This window comes from Polistes fuscatus, unplaced genomic scaffold (genome assembly GCF_010416935.1).
Source record: "Polistes fuscatus isolate 324 unplaced genomic scaffold, CU_Pfus_HIC Scaffold18, whole genome shotgun sequence".
NCBI lineage: Eukaryota > Metazoa > Arthropoda > Insecta > Hymenoptera > Vespidae > Polistes > Polistes fuscatus.
In genome coordinates, this window is record NW_025113086.1 from 22,451 (window position 1) to 45,709 (window position 23,259).

Sequence of the window (23,259 nt, forward strand, 5' to 3'; positions counted from 1 at the left end):
TCAAAATACAGGTTTTGTTGGTTTCAAAGTAGGATTATATTTCAGGCTAATATCTTCAATTACTACTGGATTGTCTATTCGTACAACAAATTTTCTCAATGTTGTAGCAACTATTCCCTTCATTTCGATCATTGCAAATGTTTGACCTGTAAAATGATATTAAATACATATGTATTTTGCAAAATAACTCTTTCGAATATGAATTCAAGAATCTATAAAAATGTGGTATTACCTATGCAATCTCTTCTTCCAGAACTGAATGGTAAAAAACATTTGGGATTGTAATTGCCTGGTAAAAATCGATCAGGATTGAATGTTAAAGGGTCCTTCCAATATTTATCGTTTCGATGAAGTGTAAATATAACAAGCATTAGAGAACAATCTTTCGGTATTACCACATTCTCGTTCACTTAATAAAATAAATAAACACATATAATTAGTACATAAAATAATAATGCGAATGGTAAAAAATATATACATGTAGTCATGTAGTATATGTAGGAATACCTCTCAAATCATCTTGTAAAACTCGACCAATGATAGGACCAGCAGGGAATAGACGTAATGTTTCCTTGATAACACGCTCCAAATACTTCATTTTTTTAATATCTTGAAGTGTAATAGGAACATTTTCGGGATCGCTTGAGCCGTACATTTGGTACAACTCTTCGTATGCTCGTTGCTGCAATCAGAAATGAGAAAAATATAATAAAATGTTAGTATAAAAATATATTTGATTTTTTATATACTATTCAAATGCCATCTGTGCATACTTGAACTTCCGGAAATGTGGCAAGCATTAAGAATAGAAAAGTAAGTGTTCCAGATGTAGTGTCGCTTCCCTAAAACGTATTACAAAATATATTTCACTTTTATTGAATAAAAAAAATTGGTAAACAATCGAAAATAAATTAAACTTACTGCAAAAACCATTGTATGAATTTCATCACGAATATCTTGTTCCGAATATTCTCCTGTCTCGTAAAATGATTTAAATAGCAAATCAAGAAATGTACTTGTATGTTGTCCTTTATTCAGAAAAATATATAATTTATTATTTAGCATTATTATAAAAGTTTTCTATTCGTAAATTGATCAACAATAAAACTTGTTTTTAAACTGTTACACTTACTTGCATCTGACGCTTCCAATTCTGGAGTAATTTTATCTTTTTGCATTGACTCTTTTTTTTCCCGTATAATCTTGACGAATGAAATTTATATACATTAGTAAAATATTATTTTGTTTAGGCTATGGAATATTTCGATAAAATTAAATAATTTAAAATAAGAATAATCTTTTTATTTATACCTCGTTCGTGATTTTATTAAAGTGAGAAATAAGTTCCTGAAATCTTTTTCCCATAGATGAATTGTTAAAAATGATATTAGGATATAACCAGACTTTGACGATCCTTTGAAAAGTAATATCCATCGATCTGAATAAGAATAAAAGTCAATAAAAAAACAAATACAAAATAACTTTGCATTATATTATAAATATTAAAATATTCTAATTATTTTTTATTACTCTGACATATATTCATCAAGTTTGCATTCGGGATTGTTCTGCAAATCAAGATCACGACCTAAAAAGCTATCTGTCTCAGTACAGAAAGAAAACATATTTTAATTAACTTACTTATATTTATACAAATATTTGAAGCATTTAAAAATTTCAAAACCGTACCATATATTATATCCAAAGTACATAAATGTACATAATGTAGGGTATCTACATTTTTTCCTTTAGTTGTTTCTAAAATTGTAGCTAGTCTGTTTGAATTTTTTATTATTGAATCCATATGAGTCGAAAGAATTTGTTCTTTGAATATTGGATTTAAGATTTTTCGATGAATTTCCCATTTTAATGCTTCAAATAAAAGAATATTTATTTTATAAATTTGTTATGTTGTTTATTTTATTTATTTATCGAATAAAAAATAGGAAAAGGGAAACCCTCTTATATGTATGTATATATGTATGTGTATTGTACTTTTTTTTAGATAGATTATTTATTTTAATTAAATATGTAACATATAAACCTGTGTGTTGATTACCTGGAGCAGTAAATAACCCATTACCCATGAGAGGTTTGAAAAAGTCATACTGCTGATGTTTCTCATAACTAAAAGTCCTTTTAGTTATAATCTAGAAAGAAAAGAAATAACGGAACGAAAATAAAAAGCAAAGAATAAATGAAAAAGAAATTTTCTAAATTAAACGACATTGCGGAAAATCTGATAAATCTTACCTCAATAGATCCAGGATCATCAAACATTATAAGTAATTTTGGACCTATCCAGAATCGCCATGGGGATGTATAGCTTGTTGATAGTTTCAAGAATTTATTGTAAACATCTAAGAAAAATTTATTTCACAATGTTATTATAAGTATAGATATTACAAATATGAAATACAAATACAACCAATTATTAGGAGTACAAATAAGTTTCCGCAATTTTTTGTCAAAAAATAATATTTATTGTGAAAGAACGGTAGTTCAAATTTAATCGAAGTATTGTCCATCACTAGCAACTACTTTTTCCCATCTTTCAGGCAGCTTTGGAATCCATGTCTGAAGAACTCCTTATCTTCTGAGGCTATCCACGAATCAACCCAATTTTTGGTTTCTTCGTATAATGTGAGCCGCTGCTCCGACAGAGCATGTAGCATTGACCGGAACAGATGATAGTCGGACGGCGCAATGTCTGGTGAATACGGCCGATGGGGTAGTACTTCCCAATCAAGTGTTTTCAAATAGTTTTTCACCAAAACTGCTACATGCAGACGAGCATTATCGTGTAGAAGAATAATTTTGTCGTGTCTGGAGTAGTATTGAGGGCGTTTTTCCTTCAGAGCTCGGCTCAATCTCATCAATTGTGTTCGGTAGAGAGTTCCAGTGATTGTTTCGCTTGGATTAAGCAACTCGTAATACACCACACCCAGCTGATCCCATCAAATACACAGCATGAGTTTTTTTCCATGAATATTCGGTTTTGCTGTGGATATTGACGCGTGGCCGGGTAGTCCACATGATTTTCTTCTTTTTGGATTATCATAATGTATCCACTTTTCATCACCAGTGACGATTCGATGTAAAAAACCTTTTTTTTTGTGCCTAGCTAGCAGCATTTCACTCATACATAATCGGCGTTCAACATCTCTCGGCTTTAATTCGTATGGAACCCAATTACCTTGTTTATGAATCATTCCTAACAATTTTAAACGATGTGAGACTGCTTGCTGAGTGACTTGTAAAGTAAGTGCAAGTTCTTTTTGCGTTTGAGACGAATCTTCCTCCAATAATTCCACCAATTCTGCATCCTCATAAATTTTTGGCTTTTCACTGCGATCTTTGTCTTTTACGTCGAAATCACCGTTTTTAAACTTTTGAAACCACTCATAACATGTTCTCTCACTCAAGGCATCCTCATTTTATGCTTCTACGAGCAGTCGATGCGCCTCAGCTGCAGATTTTTTTAAATTAAAGAAGTAAATTAAAAGTTCCCGCAAATGACGCTTATTTGGCTCAAATTTAGACATTTTTGGATAAAGAAAAATATATGATGCTAATACGAAATTAATAATATGATAAGGTTATGTTGCTCTTGAATGAGTAACCTAATTTTCAAGCCGGTTATAATCTGCGAATTCCAACGTAAGCCTCGTGCAATGCTATCTCTCTCAAAACTGCGGAAACTTATTTGTACTCCTAATATTATTATACACGAATTTCTTTTACACGATTTTGATTTAACACGAATTAGGACAAACATTTAATTCCATTTTTACACGACTTATTTTCATTTAACACGATCTATCCACATTCTAAGAAGTAAATTTTGCTTTACTTTTTTTTATAACTGCGATATTGGAGACGAGGAATTAATTTTGCGTAAAAGTCAATAAATGGTAAGTTATAGTTTGAAAACCTTTGTTTTATTAACCCCTTAGCCTACAATATCGTCTCAAAAACATTGTAAGTCAGCTGGGCCAAATGTAACCAAAATGTCTCATGTTAGAAGGAGTCGGTCAGTTAGGCACATCTCAGATTTTTTTCAAATTTTGCACACTTGTAATAATCCATGAGAATATTCATTGTGCCTTCAACCATTGCGTATATATTCTCAGCCATTTGCGAAAAAACGCGGATTGAAATTTGACAACGAATAAATTCATTTTATATGTAACTCATATTATCTTGCCTAATTTTTGTGTTCATGAATTAGCGTGACATGTTTTTTTCTTTTTTAAATAATAATATACTTTGTATGATACATGTGCAATCTTTATGAAATCAAATGTTTAAGATTTTTCTATCATGAAAATTCATTGTTTATTGTATTATTTTTGCTGATTTCTTGAGACCGGAACTAATCTTCTATTTCTCCATAAATGCAATATATTTTTTTACGCGAATTTTATTTTACACGTATTCTTCGGGAACGTATCTATCGTGTAAAAACAGGATTAGGTGTATACCTTCCATATCTCCAAGAAGCAAATGTAGGTTTCCAATTAGAGGATAAGCTTTTGGTCCCGCGAATCCTTTGACCATATTATATTCACGATATTTATTTATTAAATATTCCATTACGTAGAATAATATAATTATTATTACTGTTAAAGTAATAACTGTATCAATATATCCCATGATGAATTGACAAATTTTAATTATTACAGAAAAAGTAAAATTTGTTTCAAAATTATAGTAAACGTCCTCTTGTAAGTTTTGAACAGATATTACGTTTATACATTATGCGGAGAATTTTAGTATCCGTTGCATTTGAACACAAACTGCAAAAAAATGAACAAACGGGTACTCTGCCCTGATTTCAAAGAAACCTGCAACACACGTAAACACAATGAGACCAAAATCTTATTTATATCAATTCATTTATTTTGTCCGTATGAATAATACTACAATAGTTTGCGTATTTGTAATCAATCATCCATTTAATTTCGAAGATTAGAGGAAGTTAATCTATGTTATAAACGTAGTTTCTTTTTAAAGAAATCTTTGGTTTTTTCCTTCCTTCTGTTTGACTTTATATTATACTCATACATAATTGTTAAATAAATTATCGATTAGTGATCGAATTGAAATGGTTTCATTCAGCATTATTGCGTAAATACGTCGATCAGTTTTAGTTATTCAAGATAAAATATATAGTTTTATCTATCTTCAAGAAATGATAAATTAAGAAATATTTATTCGGCCCGTAGAATGAATTAATTTTAATTAATAGTTTAGAACAAACATTCAGATGTACGATAAAAATTAAAAATAATCTTATCCAAAGTTTAATAATTAAAAAAAATGTTTTTCGAACCAGCTTAAAAGACCCAGTACCGGAACACTAAAAATGACTAGCCCCAATAACGGAATATGATTGGTCCAATACCGGAACAGTGAATGATAAAAGTTTCTCCAAATGCAAAAATTATGCTTCATCTAAATTATAATTAAGTCAATGAATAGTTGAAAAATTGAAGTTATTAATAATAGTATTTTATTATAAAAGATATAATTTTAATTATGAAAAATATAATTTTTATATTGAAAACGAAACATAAAACATTTAAAAATTGCAAATCAAATGAGTAAATCATAAATAAAAATAAAAAAAAAACAAATTAAAAAAGAGAAAAAAAATATATTTTCAACCTGATAATAAATGTCAACACAAGATTTTGAGGTTAAACTTTATAAATTAGTTTTACAAGGGGACCTTACACTGGGACCCCCACAGATCTTAACGAGCTTTGGTATATTAGTAGTATACTTTTAGGGTGTTATCGTGGTAAAGGGTTTTTTCAAAATGCGCAGTCGTTTTTGAGAAAAAAGATTTTAAAGCTTTGACTTTTGTAGTATATATGTTTAAATTCCTTTAATTTCAACTGTGTATCAAGTGACGCGATAGCGTAAGTAGTAACGTTCTCGCTTCTCGCGCGGTTAGTCAGTGTTCGATCCTTCGTGGGGAAAGTTTTTTTATTAATTTTTTTTCTTTCTGTTTTCTAACTTTTTTTTCATATTTATTAATTTTTATATATATACATGAAAGAGAAAATTATTTATTACAAAAAAAATTAGAAATAATAAATTTTTTAAAATCTTGCGCAAATAATAAAGGAAAATTGATTACTTGAATTACAGTTAACATTTTATTTTTTAACAGGTATATAAAAATAAATAAATCTTCAATATACTAACAAATAACATTCGTATATATTCTAATCATTAAAAATTTCATGTAGATATAATATTAAATTAATGCCTTATTAAAACCAAATGAAAGAGAAATATTTTTAAACGTTCATCAGGTTTGTTTTCCAACAGATCTTTTAAAAAGTCGTTGTTTATGTAACAAGTCATCTTTCATTAATTGCGCGAGATGTGAAAAAATTTATTGTTTTGAATGCTTTTACAATAACTATCACTCTGGAACCTGCGTACCTATAATAATAGATGTAAAATAAATGTTAAAACTCGTAGATATAAAAAAAATTATATATGAAATTGTTAATGAATAGAATATATACGATTGTTGTTTGTTAGTATATTGAAGATTTATTTATTTTTATATACCTGTTAAAAAATAAAATGTTAACTGTAATTCAAGTAATCAATTATCCTTTATTATTTGCGCAAGATTTTAAAAAATTTATTATTTCTAATTTTTTTTGTAATAAATAATTTTCTCTTTCCTGTATATATATAAAAATTAATAAATATGAAAAAAAAAATTAGAAAACAGAAAGAAAAAAAATTAATAAAAAAAACTTCCCCCACGAAGGATCGAACACTGACTAACCGCGCGAGAAGCGAGAACGTTACTACTGACGCTATCGCGTCACTTGATATCCAGGCAAAATGAAAATAATTTAAATATATATACTACAAAAGTCAAAACTTTAAAACCTTTTTTCTCAAAAACGACTGCGCATTTTGAAAAAACCCTTTATCACGATAACACCCTAAAAGTATACTACTAATACACCAAAGCTCGTTAAGATCTGTGGGGGTCCCAGTGTAAGGTCCCCTTGTTAGAGCAAAATATTAAATACAAAAATTTTTTTTTATATGTTTACTGTATTACTTATTCAATCACAAATAATTTTTTTATTGCACTAGACCTTGCACTTTAACAAAATACACTGCATATGTCAGGCGGCAGAGTAAACATGGCAGACTGTTCCGGTATGGGGTCGGGCCAATTTCGAGTGTACCGATAGACGTACAGCAAAAATTAATAATTTTAATGAATTTTTTTTATATTAACACTTAAGACTGTGAATTTTAAATATCTCTGCGGACACATAAAAAAAAACTTCTGAAAAAGTTGCTTTTTACATTTTTGACGAGCTTAAGACTACGAACTGCTTTCTTAGCAAATTCCTTAAGGAATCGAGTTAAGTCATCGAACTAAGTTTGTTCCTACAATTTTTATTTTTTTTTTAATATTAGTGATAGACTTGTAAGTTTTACTTACATTCTATTTCATGCCTAAACCATTAAAATTTCGAAAAAATAAAAATTCTTAAAATTCCATATCATTCAATAACATATAATATAATAATCCTGAAATCGTTCCGGTACTTGGTCACGTTCTGCTATAGGATCTTTTACCTTATATAATTATTATTATTATTTTTTTCTTTTTTAAGTTATTTTTTCTTTGAAGTTATTTTTTGAAGTTATTTTTGAGGTTATTGAGGTTATATTCGTTTTGGTACGCCAAAGAAGTATAACTTCTTACGTGCGTACATAAGTACACACACCAGTTTTTTCAGGATTGCGTCAGAGTTACATCAGTGTTTTCTCAGAGTATTGTCAGAACGAAGCGAATATTTAACTTCCATCTCAATTTTTATACGAATTTATATAATTATCCACTAGCGCTGGTCCGATCGAATTGAAAATTCGTTTTCGATAATGTCGCTTGCGATGATAAAAATATAAAGAGAGAGTACTTCTCGGTTGAAACACATTCGAATACAGGTTGTTTTTATTTATCTCAATCCTATTCGCGAATTCGGAAACATTTGATTTATGATAACGTAAACTTATTGACTATATTTTAACAAAATGAAACGAATTTACATCTTATTTTGAACGACTACGTGTACACATGACGTATGATCATTTTCACGATCTACGTATGAAATGTAGGCAATAAAAATATGGATTTTTAGTAATAAGCATGGATAGGCTGTATACAAGTATAGAATAAAATTATATTCTTTTGTAATGTTATGATAGGTTTCGTACTAATAAGAATTTATATACGCGTAAGAGGAAATAATCTTTTTATTTCGAATTGTTTTTTATTCTTTTTATTCTGTTTCCCTTCATTGATTACCATTTTTCCGTTTAGGTGTTGATCATCTTCGAAATACGTTTTTCAATGAATTCACGCCAATGATGCTAATTATACAATTTTACGTAGTAGACATAAAGTAAAGACAAAAAATATTTGTATTTTCTACATTATTAATTGGTAATGAAATATAATATATATATTTGCATGTTTTGTACTAACATTATTAGTAAGTATTATGAATAAACAAAAGTTAATTATAGTATTTCTTAATTTAGTCGAATATTCGTCGAATTGTGAAATTTCTCCGGGACGTAAGTATTCGTAAATCGTTAGTAATTAATAAAAATGTAATTGCCAGTTAATTAGTTGTTTATCACGTCCAAAAATAAAATTATTAATAAATGTATCGCAGGGAAGTTGGACAAGGTAAAAAGAAATCAGAACGTTATGTTTTGATCTTGTTGAACGTTTCGTCCCTTTATTGAGACTTTTTCGGCAACTATAAAATATAATACATAACCTCAAAAATACCTATATAAAATATCTAGATTAAGTTAGTATTGTTTAATTACATGTGTTATCGACATAGATAATTTGTACAAGGAAATCAACTTTTACATATTACAATTTGTTTAATTACATGTTTGAATTTAATGATTTATGATTTTACAAAAAAAAAAGAAAAACGATTTATATTAGCTAAGTGTATTTATTATTAAAACCTAATAATGTATGTCTTTTTAATACATAGGAGACTCTGAACATTGACGATCGAGGTAACCTTTAATAACTATTTATTTTTACCTTACCATAACCTTAAAAATACATAGTTTTGAGAAAAACTATGTATTTTTAAGATTATGTAATATATTTTATAGTTGCTGAAGAAGTTCGAATGAAGGAACGAAACGTTCAACAAGATCAAAACATAACTTTCCGATTTCTTTTTTACCTTGTCCAACTTTCCTGCGATACGTTTATTAGTAATTGCCAGTACTTAATAGGATCCTTTTTTTGGCAAATGATTGCACCTAATCTCTTCGGCATTAATAATACTGTTACATCCAGAAAACGAGAGTTTTTAGAAATCATTACTAACAATAAGCCTGTTTTAGCTACTCTGCATTCATCGAGTTTAGTCAGAACCAGGCAGGTTCGCTTTTCTCGAAGATTAAATAACGGTAAAGAATGACAAATTACGAAAGAGTCATGAGAAGATCGATTATCTGGGAGATAGGATGGTAGGATGATTCGAAAAATTGATTTGCTTTGTGAAAATTGTTCATCAGAGCTCTGGTTCTCAATACACTTAATAAGATTATTTACTTACAGAAATGAGAACTGGTGTTCCGAATTAGGATGATCGTCAATAGTAAAAACGTAAGCTGACTGATCGTGGAGATAATTTTGTAGATTGTACGTTAATCGTTGAACTTGAAGTAACTGTTAATGACAGCGATAATAACGATAATAATAATAGTAGTAACGTATAATTGACGTAAGTCTGATTTTAGCTGCTTATATGAGCCAATGATCTCCCTGGTGGGGTTGACATAAGTCCCACTTCTCTGCGTCAGTCATTCCAAGCTTCCCCTACCAACGCATCTTTCTTATACATTATTTTTCCATGCATGCAACTATTTCAATGCGCTAACATTATTATCACAAGTATGCCTCGGCATTCGTCAATGTTGCATTGGCGGAGATCTATTTCGGTTCGCACATTGTAGCAACGGCTAGGGTGGACTCAAATTTCTTTTAGCGACACTCTGGCGCCTATGGTTCTCACAGGAATTCCTAACAATAAGTTTCCCAACTTCTTTGTTTCCGTGGGCATCGGTAATTTTGCTGCGAGTGTTTTATTTCTGCTGATATACTTAATCATGCTTCTTTTGTTTATCCGCGTTTTTCGTTCCCAGGCGGAAGAGAGATCAATCTACCCATCTAACTACTATGTTTGTGTTGTGTTTTTGGTTAGCGCATGAACGAACGTCGAAATCGAACGGGGTGAGGGATGCCCGCTATGCCAAGTCAATGTTCTGTGAAAGAAGATTGAAGATAAATTAGAAGAGGAAAAAGAAAAATAAATCCAGTATGGAATTATTGTAGCGGAATAATTACAGAATTAAGTTTTTAATACAATGTAGTGTTATATTATTTTACTTCTTTTTTTTTAAATTCAAGTAATTTGCTTAAAGGGGTGAGATGCGGTCAGGGTTGCGTCAGGGTTTAAATGATTAATTTACAAATCCTTCGAAAACTATGAAAAAGAAAATAAAATAATCACAAATAATGAATGCTCGTTATTATCTTTTACTGTCCTTGAAAAATAGATTTTCTGGTATGGTCTGGATCAGAGTGGGAAATTTATTAAATAGTATTAGAATTAAAAAAAATATTTTGTGAGAAATTGTCAAATGTGCCAATAGATGTCTCATAAATCTCGCAAGTGTCTTTTACTTCGATAGGTATAAAGTTAGAAATTATGATTCAATCAATTGGGTAGGCTGCTCAGTTCTCACCGCGCAGTTCGACCCTGACAAAACTCTGATTGGTGTTGGAAAATGGTGATTTCTTCACCATGTCTATTTCAACTATGGAACTGTTGGGTTTAATTGTTTTCGTACAGTTTAAAAAGCGAAACAATGTATGTCAGGGAGCCTACCCCCATTTTAAATTTTCAACTTAAACATAAATATCTCTCCACAGGAATTGACTGTTATTAAATTGCTGCAAGATTTTCCATACCGTCGCATATGTTTATCTTTTCTCCGGCGTTACAGTCTTCTCTGGTGAATTGGATTTAGCTAAGAGTGAAGGAGAAAAGTAAAATTAAAATAGTTATTAACACTCGTGATTGTTGAAGCCAAATGAAAGTACAATACTTTATGAGGTTCGTCATGGAAAAGCCATGCGGTATAAAAACCCTAATTGTTATTCGTCTACTCGTCAATAATGGTCAACCACGGACAACGCATGTGAGCCTCTACACCTACTTCTCGTACATCCTGATGGATATTCCGGGAATATAACAAGATTGATGGTATCTCACCAATAGGTTCGGGTTAGGAACGTCGGGCGGTGGTACAAACGCAACCACTTCCTCATTTCTTCTCTCCTCCTTCGTTTGCCATCTTTATGGTAAACCCTTTGGTACGATGATCCAAGTATATGGGATATACTTGTCCTTACAATAATTCGCTCACTGGTTGTCTCTGATATATCGTTGTAGGCGTCCTGCGGAAGAATAGAACGAGTGTTTTTTGATAATGGGCCCAGCAGGGCGCACGTACTCGAGGTCCGAGTGGTGGGGGTGCGAATGTTTGCACTTAATAACTCTCTATGGCACTAGGGTGCGCATTATGAATACAAGATAATAGTTTACGATTGCTTCCGATCGTACAATATCGCTTGCTTTCCGTAATGAGAAGTAAAACACTTTTTATGATAGTAATGTTGTTGCAAACTCCCCAAAATAAAACTAAAAAATCCTGACCGATAATAACATAGAAAAATGTGATGTAGATTTAACAGAACAAATGATAGCATATTCTACACACGTAGAAAAATCATCAAGTGTATGTAAAATTAGCTTTAATGTTATTATTGAATACATCAATTTCAAACGCGACGATACTCTATAATCTAGTAACGAAAACGAAAATCAAGATATCAGAATTTGGAATGCATTCTGGCAATAAAATTTTGCAGGAAACGTCATACAAAAATGTTAAATTATTTAACATCAAAAATTGCTAAAAATCAGACCTAAAAAACATAATCACCTACTGTCGTTCAGATTGCATTGAAGAGTCACATTTATGTTTAAAATGTTATAACACAGTGCACCGTCCGTTACAAGATTTGTTCTAATATTTTATTTAATAATGTTCTAATAAAAATTTTTAAGTGTTCTATATGTCGGAATCTTTCCGAAGTTTTGTATGTTAAACGGTAACACAAGAACAAGATAAGCGAAGTATCTTGCTATATGTGCAGAATAAATTTTTTTTCAAGAATTGTATTAAATGTTAATTAATTACATTATTATGTTAAGTGCTGTGTAGCAATACTCCCCCACTCGCTATATTTCCCTATTTCCACTCTGCTCGCGCTTCTTCCGCCCCTCTTTAAAAAATCCTATAACGAAATTAATTCGTACTGCGTTATACGAAAATCGCTTTATAGAAAACTCAGTGTTAACTTACTGTTTTCGATCGTGTTACCTAAAACTTAAATGTAATGGATTTGCATTTTAAGAAAAGAATAAGAATAGTAGGAAAAAGAAAGGAGAAAAAGAAAAGGGTTTATGTGTAAGAAAAATAGGGTAGAGAGGGTTTCTAAAAAAAGTCTGGTTCTCTCAACTTTTCCTTCCCATCCTCTTTTTCTTTTCCTTCTTTTTCTTTTTCCTTCTTACAATTGAATACTTAAATGACCATTTCGATTTCTTCCCGTCGAATTTATTTGCAATTTTATTCAATTACCTTGTTTACAGCTGTTTTTTTTTTAGTAATTAAAATATTTTTTATCTATATTTTTTGATTTAAAATAAATTCATGCAAATATTAAGAATAGTTAAATTAAAACAAATAAATTAATAAATTATTATGAAGGATCTATTAATATTGTAATCAGACAATTCCGAAAATTTCTGAATAATTTTCAGACTAACTCTACAACTAATTATTATTGTAAGTAGTATTTCTAGTACTAATTAGTAGTAATTAAGAGTAAGAGATTGATTGTGTATTCTAGATAATTCTAAGAAGCTCGCGAGCATTCGGAGAGATATCCTTTCGGCATATCGAATAATAGAGAAAAGTGGTGACGGATAAATCAATAAGAAACGCTTCTCTTTCTTTCACACACAACCACCTTTCCTTCCTCTTTCTACGTTTGTACGTGGGCTCATTGCAGTAACGTTACGTCTATGGTCACGGCGGGACGCAAGAGAAGTCGTGCATCACCGTTGATTTATAAAGTAACGGGTGTAAGAAGAGGTGGAACGTCCGAAAGAGGCCGTTGACGAGGACTTGTTGCGGGTCTTTTACAGGTGTCAATTTTTCCGATCGTTGACGTCAAACGAAATCTTGTTTCTTACGCTGCATCATCTCTCGATTATAATTGCAATAATAGAAATCTAAAAGTGACAGGGATGGAGGGTTTATAGAGAAAAAGGGGGATAGAAGATAAGAAATAAGAAAGAGATAGAAAATGATAGGGATACCTATAGAAAAAAGAACCCTCGTTGAAACGTGTCCGCGCATATTTTCATCAAAGCGTCAGTAACATGTTGCATATTCGTTTGCTCATATGACATTTTCTCAAGATGCTTATGGAAAATAATAAGATAATGACACACACACAGAATATATATATATAAATTAAAAAAGGAAAAGAAAAGATTTCACAAATAGAGATTTCAGACGGAGGCTGAATCTTTCCTTGAGTATTCTTTTCCTTTGGATTCTTTCTAACAGTTTCTAGTTCCTCCTTCGTTTATTTAAGATCACTCATCTTGTGTTATATATGTAGCCTCGATAAAACAGCTCGTGACGGCTCGTTCATTAGCAATTTGCTTTCTCGTTGCGGAGTCGAAGGGTAACATCATTTTCATAATCTTCTTCCTGTCTTTCTCTCCTTTTTTTATCGCTAGGTCTCTTCTGCATGAAAACAAGTAAGGGAAGGAAAAAAAGAGAAACAGACGCAGTGAAGGAAAGAAGAGTAGCAAACAATAGTTCCGATGCAAAAGAGCATCAGCACAGATAGCAGCAGCAATAGCGTTTGAAACTCTTGGATGATTCTTCGTAATTTGGCATATTTCTTAAGTTCTTTATTTTCTAGCGAACGTATGCTCTATCTCATTTTTTTCGTTGTTCAACGAGTACGAAAAATAATTTTAGAAAACGTACTCACGCGTTACCGTTTTTCAATTTCCAAACCCTTTTTCTTATGACAGAATCTTCTGGGCATCGGAGGTTTATAGCAATCTCTGCCGCAATCTGGAAAGTATTACCTGTTTCTCTTTTAATTTTTTTCACGACAAAAAAAAAGAAGAAGAAAAGAAGGTAGAGAAAATGCCCTTTCTAAAAATAATTTGTCTTTCTCGCCGTTTGCTGTCCGTGCTCTGTAAAAAAGACCAATAGAAACTGTAGCAGAAAAAAATGAAAAAAGAATTTAGAAGAAACGGACATAGTCTCGTACCTTTGTTGGGAAGGTAGATCCTATTACCGTAATACTTCACGCATGTTTTTCATCCGCGAGGTATCGGCAGCCAACGTATGTGGGTTCAAAAAATTGGCTGTACGGTTTCGTCTTTCACGCCCCTTTGACGTCATTAGTGTGAACACACGAACTACCTCCTTACGCCACCAATCGAATTTTCTGGTTGGTGTACGATGATCAACGTTCAACCGACAATGGCACAGACTGAGGTTCCTGAATTGAATTATTCGGATTCGAATTCGAGAATAAATCTTTACTAAAATATTCGATTCGTTATTCTGAGTGAAAAAAAATAGAATGTCCGCAGATCGATTTTGTATACAAAATTTTGAGTCACTAAATATATATTATTTTTGTGACAATATCTAATGTAATATAACATTTCAATTTTTAGACTTTGCTTTTCCAAATTTTGTCGATATTCTAATGTTTAGTGAGATAGGTAAAAATTTATTTTCTTTTCAGAAAAGCAATAATAAAAATTTGTAAACGATGTTATACGACTTAGAACATGAGACCGGGTAGAATACTTCATTATTTCTTCGCTTCCTATTAAAATTCACTCGTCGATTTATTCTTTTTAATCTTTCCGATAAATACATTAAAGCGAGCAACATGTTATACTATCTTGCATTGTTAAGGATACGATTAACGATACGCTTAATATAAACCGGAAACCAATAAAACTCATTGTTGTGTATCCTACGCAAGCGAGTGAGTGAGACATCTGGACCGTCTATCTCGAGACGTGTCGACACGTATCGAGATATATCGGCAAATAAATTGTACTTATTAGTACTGACTGGGCTCAAAAAATATATTTTAATTCATTTTTACCTTCCTCATACCTCATAAATAAACGATTCCCATCATCCACCTATAAGTGCATTTTCAACGACAAGAAAACCACCGGAGTACCGATACAAGGCGTCGGTAGTTCAACATTAATTAAAATTGATTTATTTTTAAAAAGTTTAAAAAAAATTGTTTTCTTTAACAAAGTATTGACAGAAAAAGATAATTATTATCTTTTGTTAAATTTCAATAATATAGGTGCCGCTGGTTTCAGTGTAAGGCCGACTTTAATCGGAATATTTTCAATTGATATTGGATTGTCGATTTGAACAATAAATTTTCTTAATACAGTAGCGACTATTGTCTTCATTTCGTTCATTGCAAATGTCTGACCTGTAATAGCGATATTAAATATATTTGTATTTTGCAGAATAACAGTTTGGAATAATATTTCAAGAATCTTTAAAAATGTGCTATTACCTATGCAATCTCTTTTTCCAGTGCTGAATGGAAAAAAATATTTGGGATTATAATTGTTTTGTAAAAACCGATCAGGGTTAAATGTTAAAGGTTGTTTCCAATATTTTTCCATACGAAAGTATGTAAATATTGAGAAAAGTACAGAACTATTTTTTGGTATTGTCACATTCTCGTCCACTTCATAAAATAAATAAATACATATTATTACTGAATAAAACAGTGATATGAATGGTAAAAAACTATATACGAATAGTCTTGGAGTATGTGTAAGAATACCTTCTATATCTTCGGAAATTTTTCGTCCATTAAAAGCGGCAGGAGGAAAGAGACGTAATGTCTCTCTGATAACTTGTTCCAAATATTTCATTTCTTTAATATCTTCAAGTGTAATAAGAATATCTTCCGGATCGCTTGAGCCGTACATTTGGTACAACTCTTCGTATATTTGTTGCTGCAATCAGAAATGAGAAAAACATAATACAAGGTTAGTATGACAATATATATAATTTTTTATGTAGTATTCAAGTGCCATCTGTACATACTTGAACTTCCGGAAATGTAGCAACCATTAAAAATAGAAAAGCAAGTGTTTCAGCAGTAGTGGTGCTTCCCTAAAAAAAGTAACACAAATTATTATTTAACATTAATTAATAAAATAAAATTGTATTTTATCTAGAATGAACTCAACTTACGGCAAAAATAATTGTATTAATTTCATCACGAATATCTTTCTCCGAGTATTCTTTTGTTTCGTAAAATGATTTGAATAATAGGCCAAGAAATATATTTGTGTTTTTTCCTTTATCTAAAATAATAATAATATATTATTTAGGATTCTTATTAAAAAATTCCTATATCCATAAATTCATTAAAAATAGCATATTTTTTAAAAATAATAATTCTTACTTGCATCTATCTCTTGCAATTCTTCAGTAACTCTATTCTTTTCCATCGATTCTTTTTTTTTTTTATAATCTTGACGAATGAATGTTATATTTATTAGTAGGATATAATTTTGTTTAGAAATTGATTATTTAGATAAATTAAAACAATTTCAAATGGGATTGATGATTTTATTTATACCTCGCTCGTGATTTTATCAATGTGTGAAACGAGTTCCTTTAGTTTTTTTCCTAAATATGAATTGTAAAATATAATATCTGGATGTAACCAGAAGAGGTAAGTCCTTTTCATAATTATATCCATCGTTCTGAAGAAAAATAAAAGTCAATAAAAGAACAAATACAGAATAACTTTGCATTATATTATAAATATTAAAACATTCTATTTATTTTATATTACTCTGATATATATTCATCAAGTTTACATTCCGGATTATTCTGCAAATCAAGATCACAGCTTAGAAAGCTATCTGTCAGTACAAAAAGAAAACATATTTTAATTAACTCACTAATATTTATACAAATATTTAAAGCATTTAAGAATTTCAAAACCTTACCAAATATTATATCCAAAGTACATAAATGTACATAATGTAGGGTATCTACATTTTTTCCGTTAGTACTATCTAAAATTGTAGCTAGTCTGTTTGAATTTTTTATTATCGAATCCATATAGGTTGAAAGAATTCCTTTTTTGAATACTGGATTTAAAATTTTTCGATGAATTTTCCATTTTAATGCTTCAAATAAAAGAATATTTCTTACTTAAATTTGTAAAATGTTTCTTTTTTATATGGACCGTTTATTTTCAAGGTAGTGGATGTCCAATTTCTATTGTTTCGAGAAAATCAAAGGTTTACATAATAGGCAATTCAAAAATATTCATTAATTATGTTATGTCTTGCTTTGTATTTATTATTTTTTTTGAATACGTAGCTTGAATATATAAATTTTTTTTAGGCTAATTAAACTAAAGCAATGTATATTTAGGGGCTACAAATAAACTTAAACCACTTTCAGAATTAGTCAATTGTTAAAATCGTTTAATTTTAATTTTGAAAAATCAAATATTACTTTAAAAAGAATATCAAATTTAAGTATCACTTTAAAATGTCAATATCAAAAAATAAAATCGAAATAGTATTTTTTATTTTGAACGTTATTTATATTGTTAAATTAAAAAAGATATTAGTTGTATTTACTTTTGCTCTTCATGTAGCAGTGTTTATAAATATTCCTGATCAACACGAGGTATATAGTGTAATGACTATTTGAAATTCTAATATTTGTTTTAAGTAATAGGTAATTTCGTAAGTCATCGTTATACAAAGGTACCATGGAGATTTTTTCAAATTTTGACGGTTTTCCCGGAAATGTAGATGATAAATTAAAAATTTTTAATTCTGCGTTCTCCATCGCCATTTTATATAAAATAGTATATAATACGCTTTTGCGAAACTTTATCAAACATATTTGAGACTAATTTACCTTTCCTTTATCAATATTTTTTGTTATCTATTTTATTGTTGCGTTGTGCAAGTTTTTTGTTGAAACGAAATTTTCTCGTTTCATTCCAAATAAATTTAATTTACTATGTTCTATACATTACTTTTTAATATCATAACAATCCTGTGGTCTTTACGAGAAATTATTTTTTCTTTTTATTTTTCTTTTTTTTTCTTTTGAATCTATGAAAATTGGACCTATACCACTTTCATAATCAACGGTTACGTAATTGCTTTTACCGCTTAATTTTAAATTGAACAAGACATCGGCATTTTCTAAGAAAGCAAGTATTAACAAGTTATAAATAAAATGTTAACACTAATTTAAGCATAAATTACGTGATATCTCTTTTTCTTTTAAATAGTCTTACACCATTTTCAAAATAAACGATCCATGTATTCATTAATTAAAAAATAAGAGACGAGAAATCCCTTTTATACGTATATATATTTGTGATTATGTAAACATTATAATGCTCAAATAACAAAATAAATAATACCTTCAACAGCACTCCTTTCTAACTTATACTTAGTAAAAACATTATTGTAGTTTTATTTAGATAAATTATTTACTTTTCATTAAATACATAATATATGAACCGATAACTTACCTGGTGCAGTTAATAATCCGTCACCCAACTCAGATTTAATGAAGTCATAGGTTTGATTTTTCTCATAACTGTACGAACTTTTTAATAGAATCTAAACAGATAACAAAAAATTTACCAGAAATTAAAACCAAATAATAAAAGAAATTTGAATTTGTAAAAACGTATTATAAGAAGTGTCACTAAATTTTATGAATCTTACTCTCATATGTTTAGGATCATTAACCATTATTGTTAGTTGTGAGCCTATCCAAAATCGCTGCGGTGATGGATAATTAGTAGAAACTTTTATCAAGGTATTAGTAATATCTAAAAATAAATTAATTAAAATCGTTTGTAAAAATGTATATATTATAAATGTAGAATACAAATGTACCTTCAATACTACCAAAAAACAAATTCAAATTTCCGATTATAGGATAAGCTTTAGGTCCCGAGAATCTTTTGACCATGTTATATTCACGGAATTTATTTAATAAATATTCTATTATGTAGAATAATACAATTAATATTGCTGTTGAAACAATAACTGTAGTAATATATTCCATATTAAATTGAATGAATTAAAAAAATTATAAGAATAGTTAAATTTGTTTAAGAAAAATACTAAACCAACACTTGTAAGTTAGAAACTGCTATTTTGTTAACACTATTCGAAAAATTCTAGTATCATTGGCGTCTTAACATAAACTAAAAAGGAATTAACAAGCAAGCAGTCTCTTTTAAAATGTTCTAGATTTTACTCAGCCCTGATTTCAAGAACATCTACTACATGCATAGATAAAGTGAGACAAAAAACTGACTTATAATTATTCATTTATTCTATTCGTAAGAATAATACTAGTTTGCATATTTGCTGTCAATAATCTACGTAATTTTAAAGATTAAAATAAGTAAAATGTTATATAAGTGGCTTTTTCTTAAAGATATCTTTTCAGTTTTTTTTAATCTGTTAACTTCTTATTTTTCTGTTTGTCATTATTTTATGCTAATAGATAATTTTATTCTAAATAATCTACTAGTTATCAGATTGAAATGATTGATGTCGTTGGATCGATTACTCGACTGGGAAAATTATGTTTTTCTTTTTAATGTTTATTTTTGTTAATTTAAAAAGTATATGTTTAATTAAATTTATTTTATTTCTTCTAGAGTAAGAAGAAATAAGTAATAAAAAAAAGAATTAATGTATATATATTATAGATAGAAGAATAAGACCATCTTAAATATATCGATTATTTCCTATGATAGAAAAAATTATCAGAGAAAGAAAATATTCTGTTCGAAGCTGGCAATACGGTGATGGGACGAATTTTTTTCTCACGGCAATTTTTTTCGAGATTTTAGTGTCATCGTATTTTTATTAAATGGGACTTCATATTTTCACTGCAACAATTTTATAACTTCTAAAAAAACGAATCCAATGTGTGGCAAAATGGTGCCACTTCAATTCAAGTCACTTTAACCTAAAAACTGTGAAATGTTGTCTCTTACATAAGAAAAAATATTTTGCTTCAATGAATGTCTTACACGTTGATTTGCATTTGTCCTTTCATTTACCGTTCATCCAGCACATACTGTAATTACTGACAAACATTTAACAATTTTCTCGATAAATGTCACTTGAAGACCACATATCGGACGACATTGAATTCGTTTTTTTATAAGCTATAAGACCGTTTATAAGAGTGAATTCCTTTACACCCGGGACTTTTGCATCGTCCTCTGTTGTCCGTCAAAATTGGTCAACGTGCTTCTTCATTTCTTCTCACGTTTTGTACTAGAAGTACTGTATTTGGTCTTCTTTAAATATTTTTATGTAATCGTTTATCTCCATTGATGAAAACAGGGCGCCCCCTTTTCTTACGGCTTCCTTTATGCTCCTGACGTAAATGGGATACATTGTTAGTTTTAAATTTCAATAAATTATATGAACACCTGGACCTTGCAGAATGCGTTAAACATTTTTGCTTATATGACAGCCAAGCATTGACTACCGTTAAATCCAGTAGGTGAAACATTATGCGTCGGTACCACTTTCTTGATCGAATATTTATTCGATATAATACTATCAATGAATCAACCAAGTCTACTAAACAAATGTGCTGGAACAAGCAAACTTTATCCTAAATATACGGAAATATGCCATAAAAGCCCATTGTTACTACAATGTAAAGTAAAACTGCATTATAAAAAAGAAGTAACAAAATCATATATAATATTTTACCGGTGACTGGCACTGAACTTTCCGTTTAGACCGCGTAAGTCACCGGTGACTGACAAAATTTTTGTTTAATACTAACATAAGTAACGCGCGTGACCTGCGGGGATTTCTTTAAGAATTCGCGTTGCGCTCTACAGATTAAAGAAACCAATTCGATGGATGATAAATATCCTTCGTTTGATGGAAATGATTCCGAAGATGACATCGATGAACAGAACAACATAATATTAGTTATAAATATGAAAATATATTATTTCTTAATAGCGTAAGCAACTATTATTTCCTTTTATCAAATCCGTATCTCGACGAATAAAAAATACAAATACAAATTTCAATTACATTATTATATATAATTCTTTCTCTAATTTTCTTAATAAAATTTATATTAAAATTTTTTCTTTCTTTTTAATTTTTTCTTAATAAATTTTTCTTAATAAAATTTATGTCGTAAGCCAAAAATAAATTCGCACTGCCTATAATGCAAATGAATTTTTTTTTAATTATATTTCTATAAAATTATTATAAAATACTATTGAAAAAATAGAAAAAAAATTTATTAACGTATTCTTTTGGCTGTAGTAGTGTAGTGGCCACAGTAGCTACAGTGTGTGTATGTTTTTCACGTCGCCGATACCTATATCTTATCTTGACAGCGATAATAAGTATGTTTACCTTCATTTCTTTCTTTTTCTCTTCGTTCTTCTTCTTTGCTTTCTTATTTCTTTTTTTCCTTATTATGAAGTAAGCTTAATAAATTTTTTTTCTATTTTTTCAATAATATTTTATAATAATTTTATAGGAAATATAATTAAAAAAAATGCATTTGTATTATAGGCAGTGCGAATTTATTTTTGGCTTACGATATAAATTTTATTAAGAAAAATTTATTAAGAAAAAATTGAAAAGAAAGAAAAATTTAATATAAATTTTATTAAGAAAAATTTATTAGGAAAAAAAAATTAAAAAGAAAGAAAAAATTTTAATACAAATTTTATTAAGAAAATTAGAGAAAAAATTATATATAATAATGTAATTGAAATTTGTATTTGTATTTTTTATTCGTCGAGATACGGATTTGATAAAAGGAAATAATAGTTGCTTACGCTATTAAGAAATAATATATTTTCATATTTATAACTAATATTATGTTGTTCTGTTCATCGATGTCATCTTCGGAATCATTTCCATCAAACGAAGGATATTTATCATCCATCGAATTGGTTTCTTTAATCTGTAGAGCGCAACGCGAATTCTTAAAGAAATCCCCGCAGGTCACGCGCGTTACTTATGTTAGTATTAAAAAAAAATTTTGTCAGTAACCGATGACTTACGCGGTCTAAACGGAAAGTTCAGTGCCAGTCACCGGTAAAATATTATATATGATTTTGTTACTTCTTTTTTATGATGCAGTTTTACTTTACATTGTAGTAACAATGGGCTTTTATGGCATATTTCCGTATATTTAGGATAAAGTTTGCTTGTTCCAGCACATTTGTTTAGTAGACTTGGTTGATTCATTGATAGTATTATATCGAATAAATATTCGATCAAGAAAGTGGTACCGACGCATAATGTTTCACCTACTGGATTTAACGGTAGTCAATGCTTGGCTGTCATATAAGCAAAAATGTTTAACGCATTCTGCAAGGTCCAGGTGTTCATATAATTTATTGAAATTTAAAACTAACAATGTATCCCATTTATGTCAGGAGCATAAAGGAAACCGTAAGAAAAGGGGGCGCCCTGTTTTCATCAATGGAGATAAACGATTACATAAAAATATTTAAAGAAGACCAAATACAGTACTTCTAGTACAAAACGTGAGAAGAAATGAAGAAGCACGTTGACTAATTTTGACGGACAACAGAGGACGATGCAAAAGTCCCGGGTGTAAAGGAATTCACTCTTATAAACGGTCTTATAGCTTATAAAAAAACGAATTCAATGTCGTCCGATATGTGGTCTTCAAGTGACATTTATCGAGAAAATTGTTAAATGTTTGTCAGTAATTACAGTATGTGCTGGATGAACGGTAAATGAAAGGACAAATGCAAATCAACGTGTAAGACATTCATTGAAGCAAAATATTTTTTCTTATGTAAGAGACAACATTTCACAGTTTTTAGGTTAAAGTGACTTGAATTGAAGTGGCACCATTTTGCCACACATGGGATTCGTTATTTTAGAAGCTATA

At 29.7% G+C, this 23,259-nt stretch overlaps 2 protein-coding genes across 2 annotated transcripts; both read right to left on the minus strand.

The window, feature by feature from the left end:
• LOC122515566 (cytochrome P450 4C1-like) lies at positions 1-2,338 on the minus strand. Its single transcript, XM_043632965.1, has 11 exons — positions 2,254-2,338; positions 2,060-2,150; positions 1,690-1,872; positions 1,531-1,600; positions 1,312-1,438; positions 1,133-1,202; positions 922-1,028; positions 774-842; positions 508-682; positions 233-409; positions 1-146 (listed from the first exon to the last, which is right to left on the minus strand). Exons 1-11 carry the CDS (start codon positions 2,278-2,280, stop codon positions 1-3), a joined length of 1,242 nt encoding a protein of 413 aa, XP_043488900.1. The 5' UTR covers positions 2,281-2,338.
• Positions 2,339-15,575: 13,237 nt separating this feature from the next.
• On the minus strand, positions 15,576-19,293 carry LOC122515567 (cytochrome P450 4g15-like). Its single transcript, XM_043632966.1, has 9 exons — positions 19,218-19,293; positions 19,044-19,150; positions 18,845-18,935; positions 17,129-17,198; positions 16,910-17,036; positions 16,369-16,437; positions 16,103-16,277; positions 15,827-16,003; positions 15,576-15,739 (listed from the first exon to the last, which is right to left on the minus strand). Exons 1-9 carry the CDS (start codon positions 19,291-19,293, stop codon positions 15,576-15,578), a joined length of 1,056 nt encoding a protein of 351 aa, XP_043488901.1.
• Between the last annotated feature and the right edge of the window lie 3,966 nt (positions 19,294-23,259).

What these genes read in the sequence shown, in the direction of transcription:
- LOC122515566 (XM_043632965.1), bottom strand. Translation starts at nt 2,280, where the DNA reads ATGTTTGATGATCCTGGATCTATTGAG. An exon ending in TTCATACAATGGTTTTTGCA is followed by an intron (nt 843 to 921) that starts GTAAGTTTAATT and finishes AATACGTTTTAG; the next exon opens with GGAAGCGACACTACATCTGG. An exon ending in TGGAAGAAGAGATTGCATAG is followed by an intron (nt 147 to 232) that starts GTAATACCACAT and finishes ATCATTTTACAG; the next exon opens with GTCAAACATTTGCAATGATC.
- LOC122515567 (XM_043632966.1), bottom strand. Translation starts at nt 19,293, where the DNA reads ATGGTCAAAAGATTCTCGGGACCTAAAGCTTATCCTATAATCGGAAAT. An exon ending in CTACATTTCCGGAAGTTCAA is followed by an intron (nt 16,278 to 16,368) that starts GTATGTACAGAT and finishes TTCTGATTGCAG; the next exon opens with CAACAAATATACGAAGAGTT. An exon ending in AATTTCCGAAGATATAGAAG is followed by an intron (nt 16,004 to 16,102) that starts GTATTCTTACAC and finishes TATTTTATGAAG; the next exon opens with TGGACGAGAATGTGACAATA.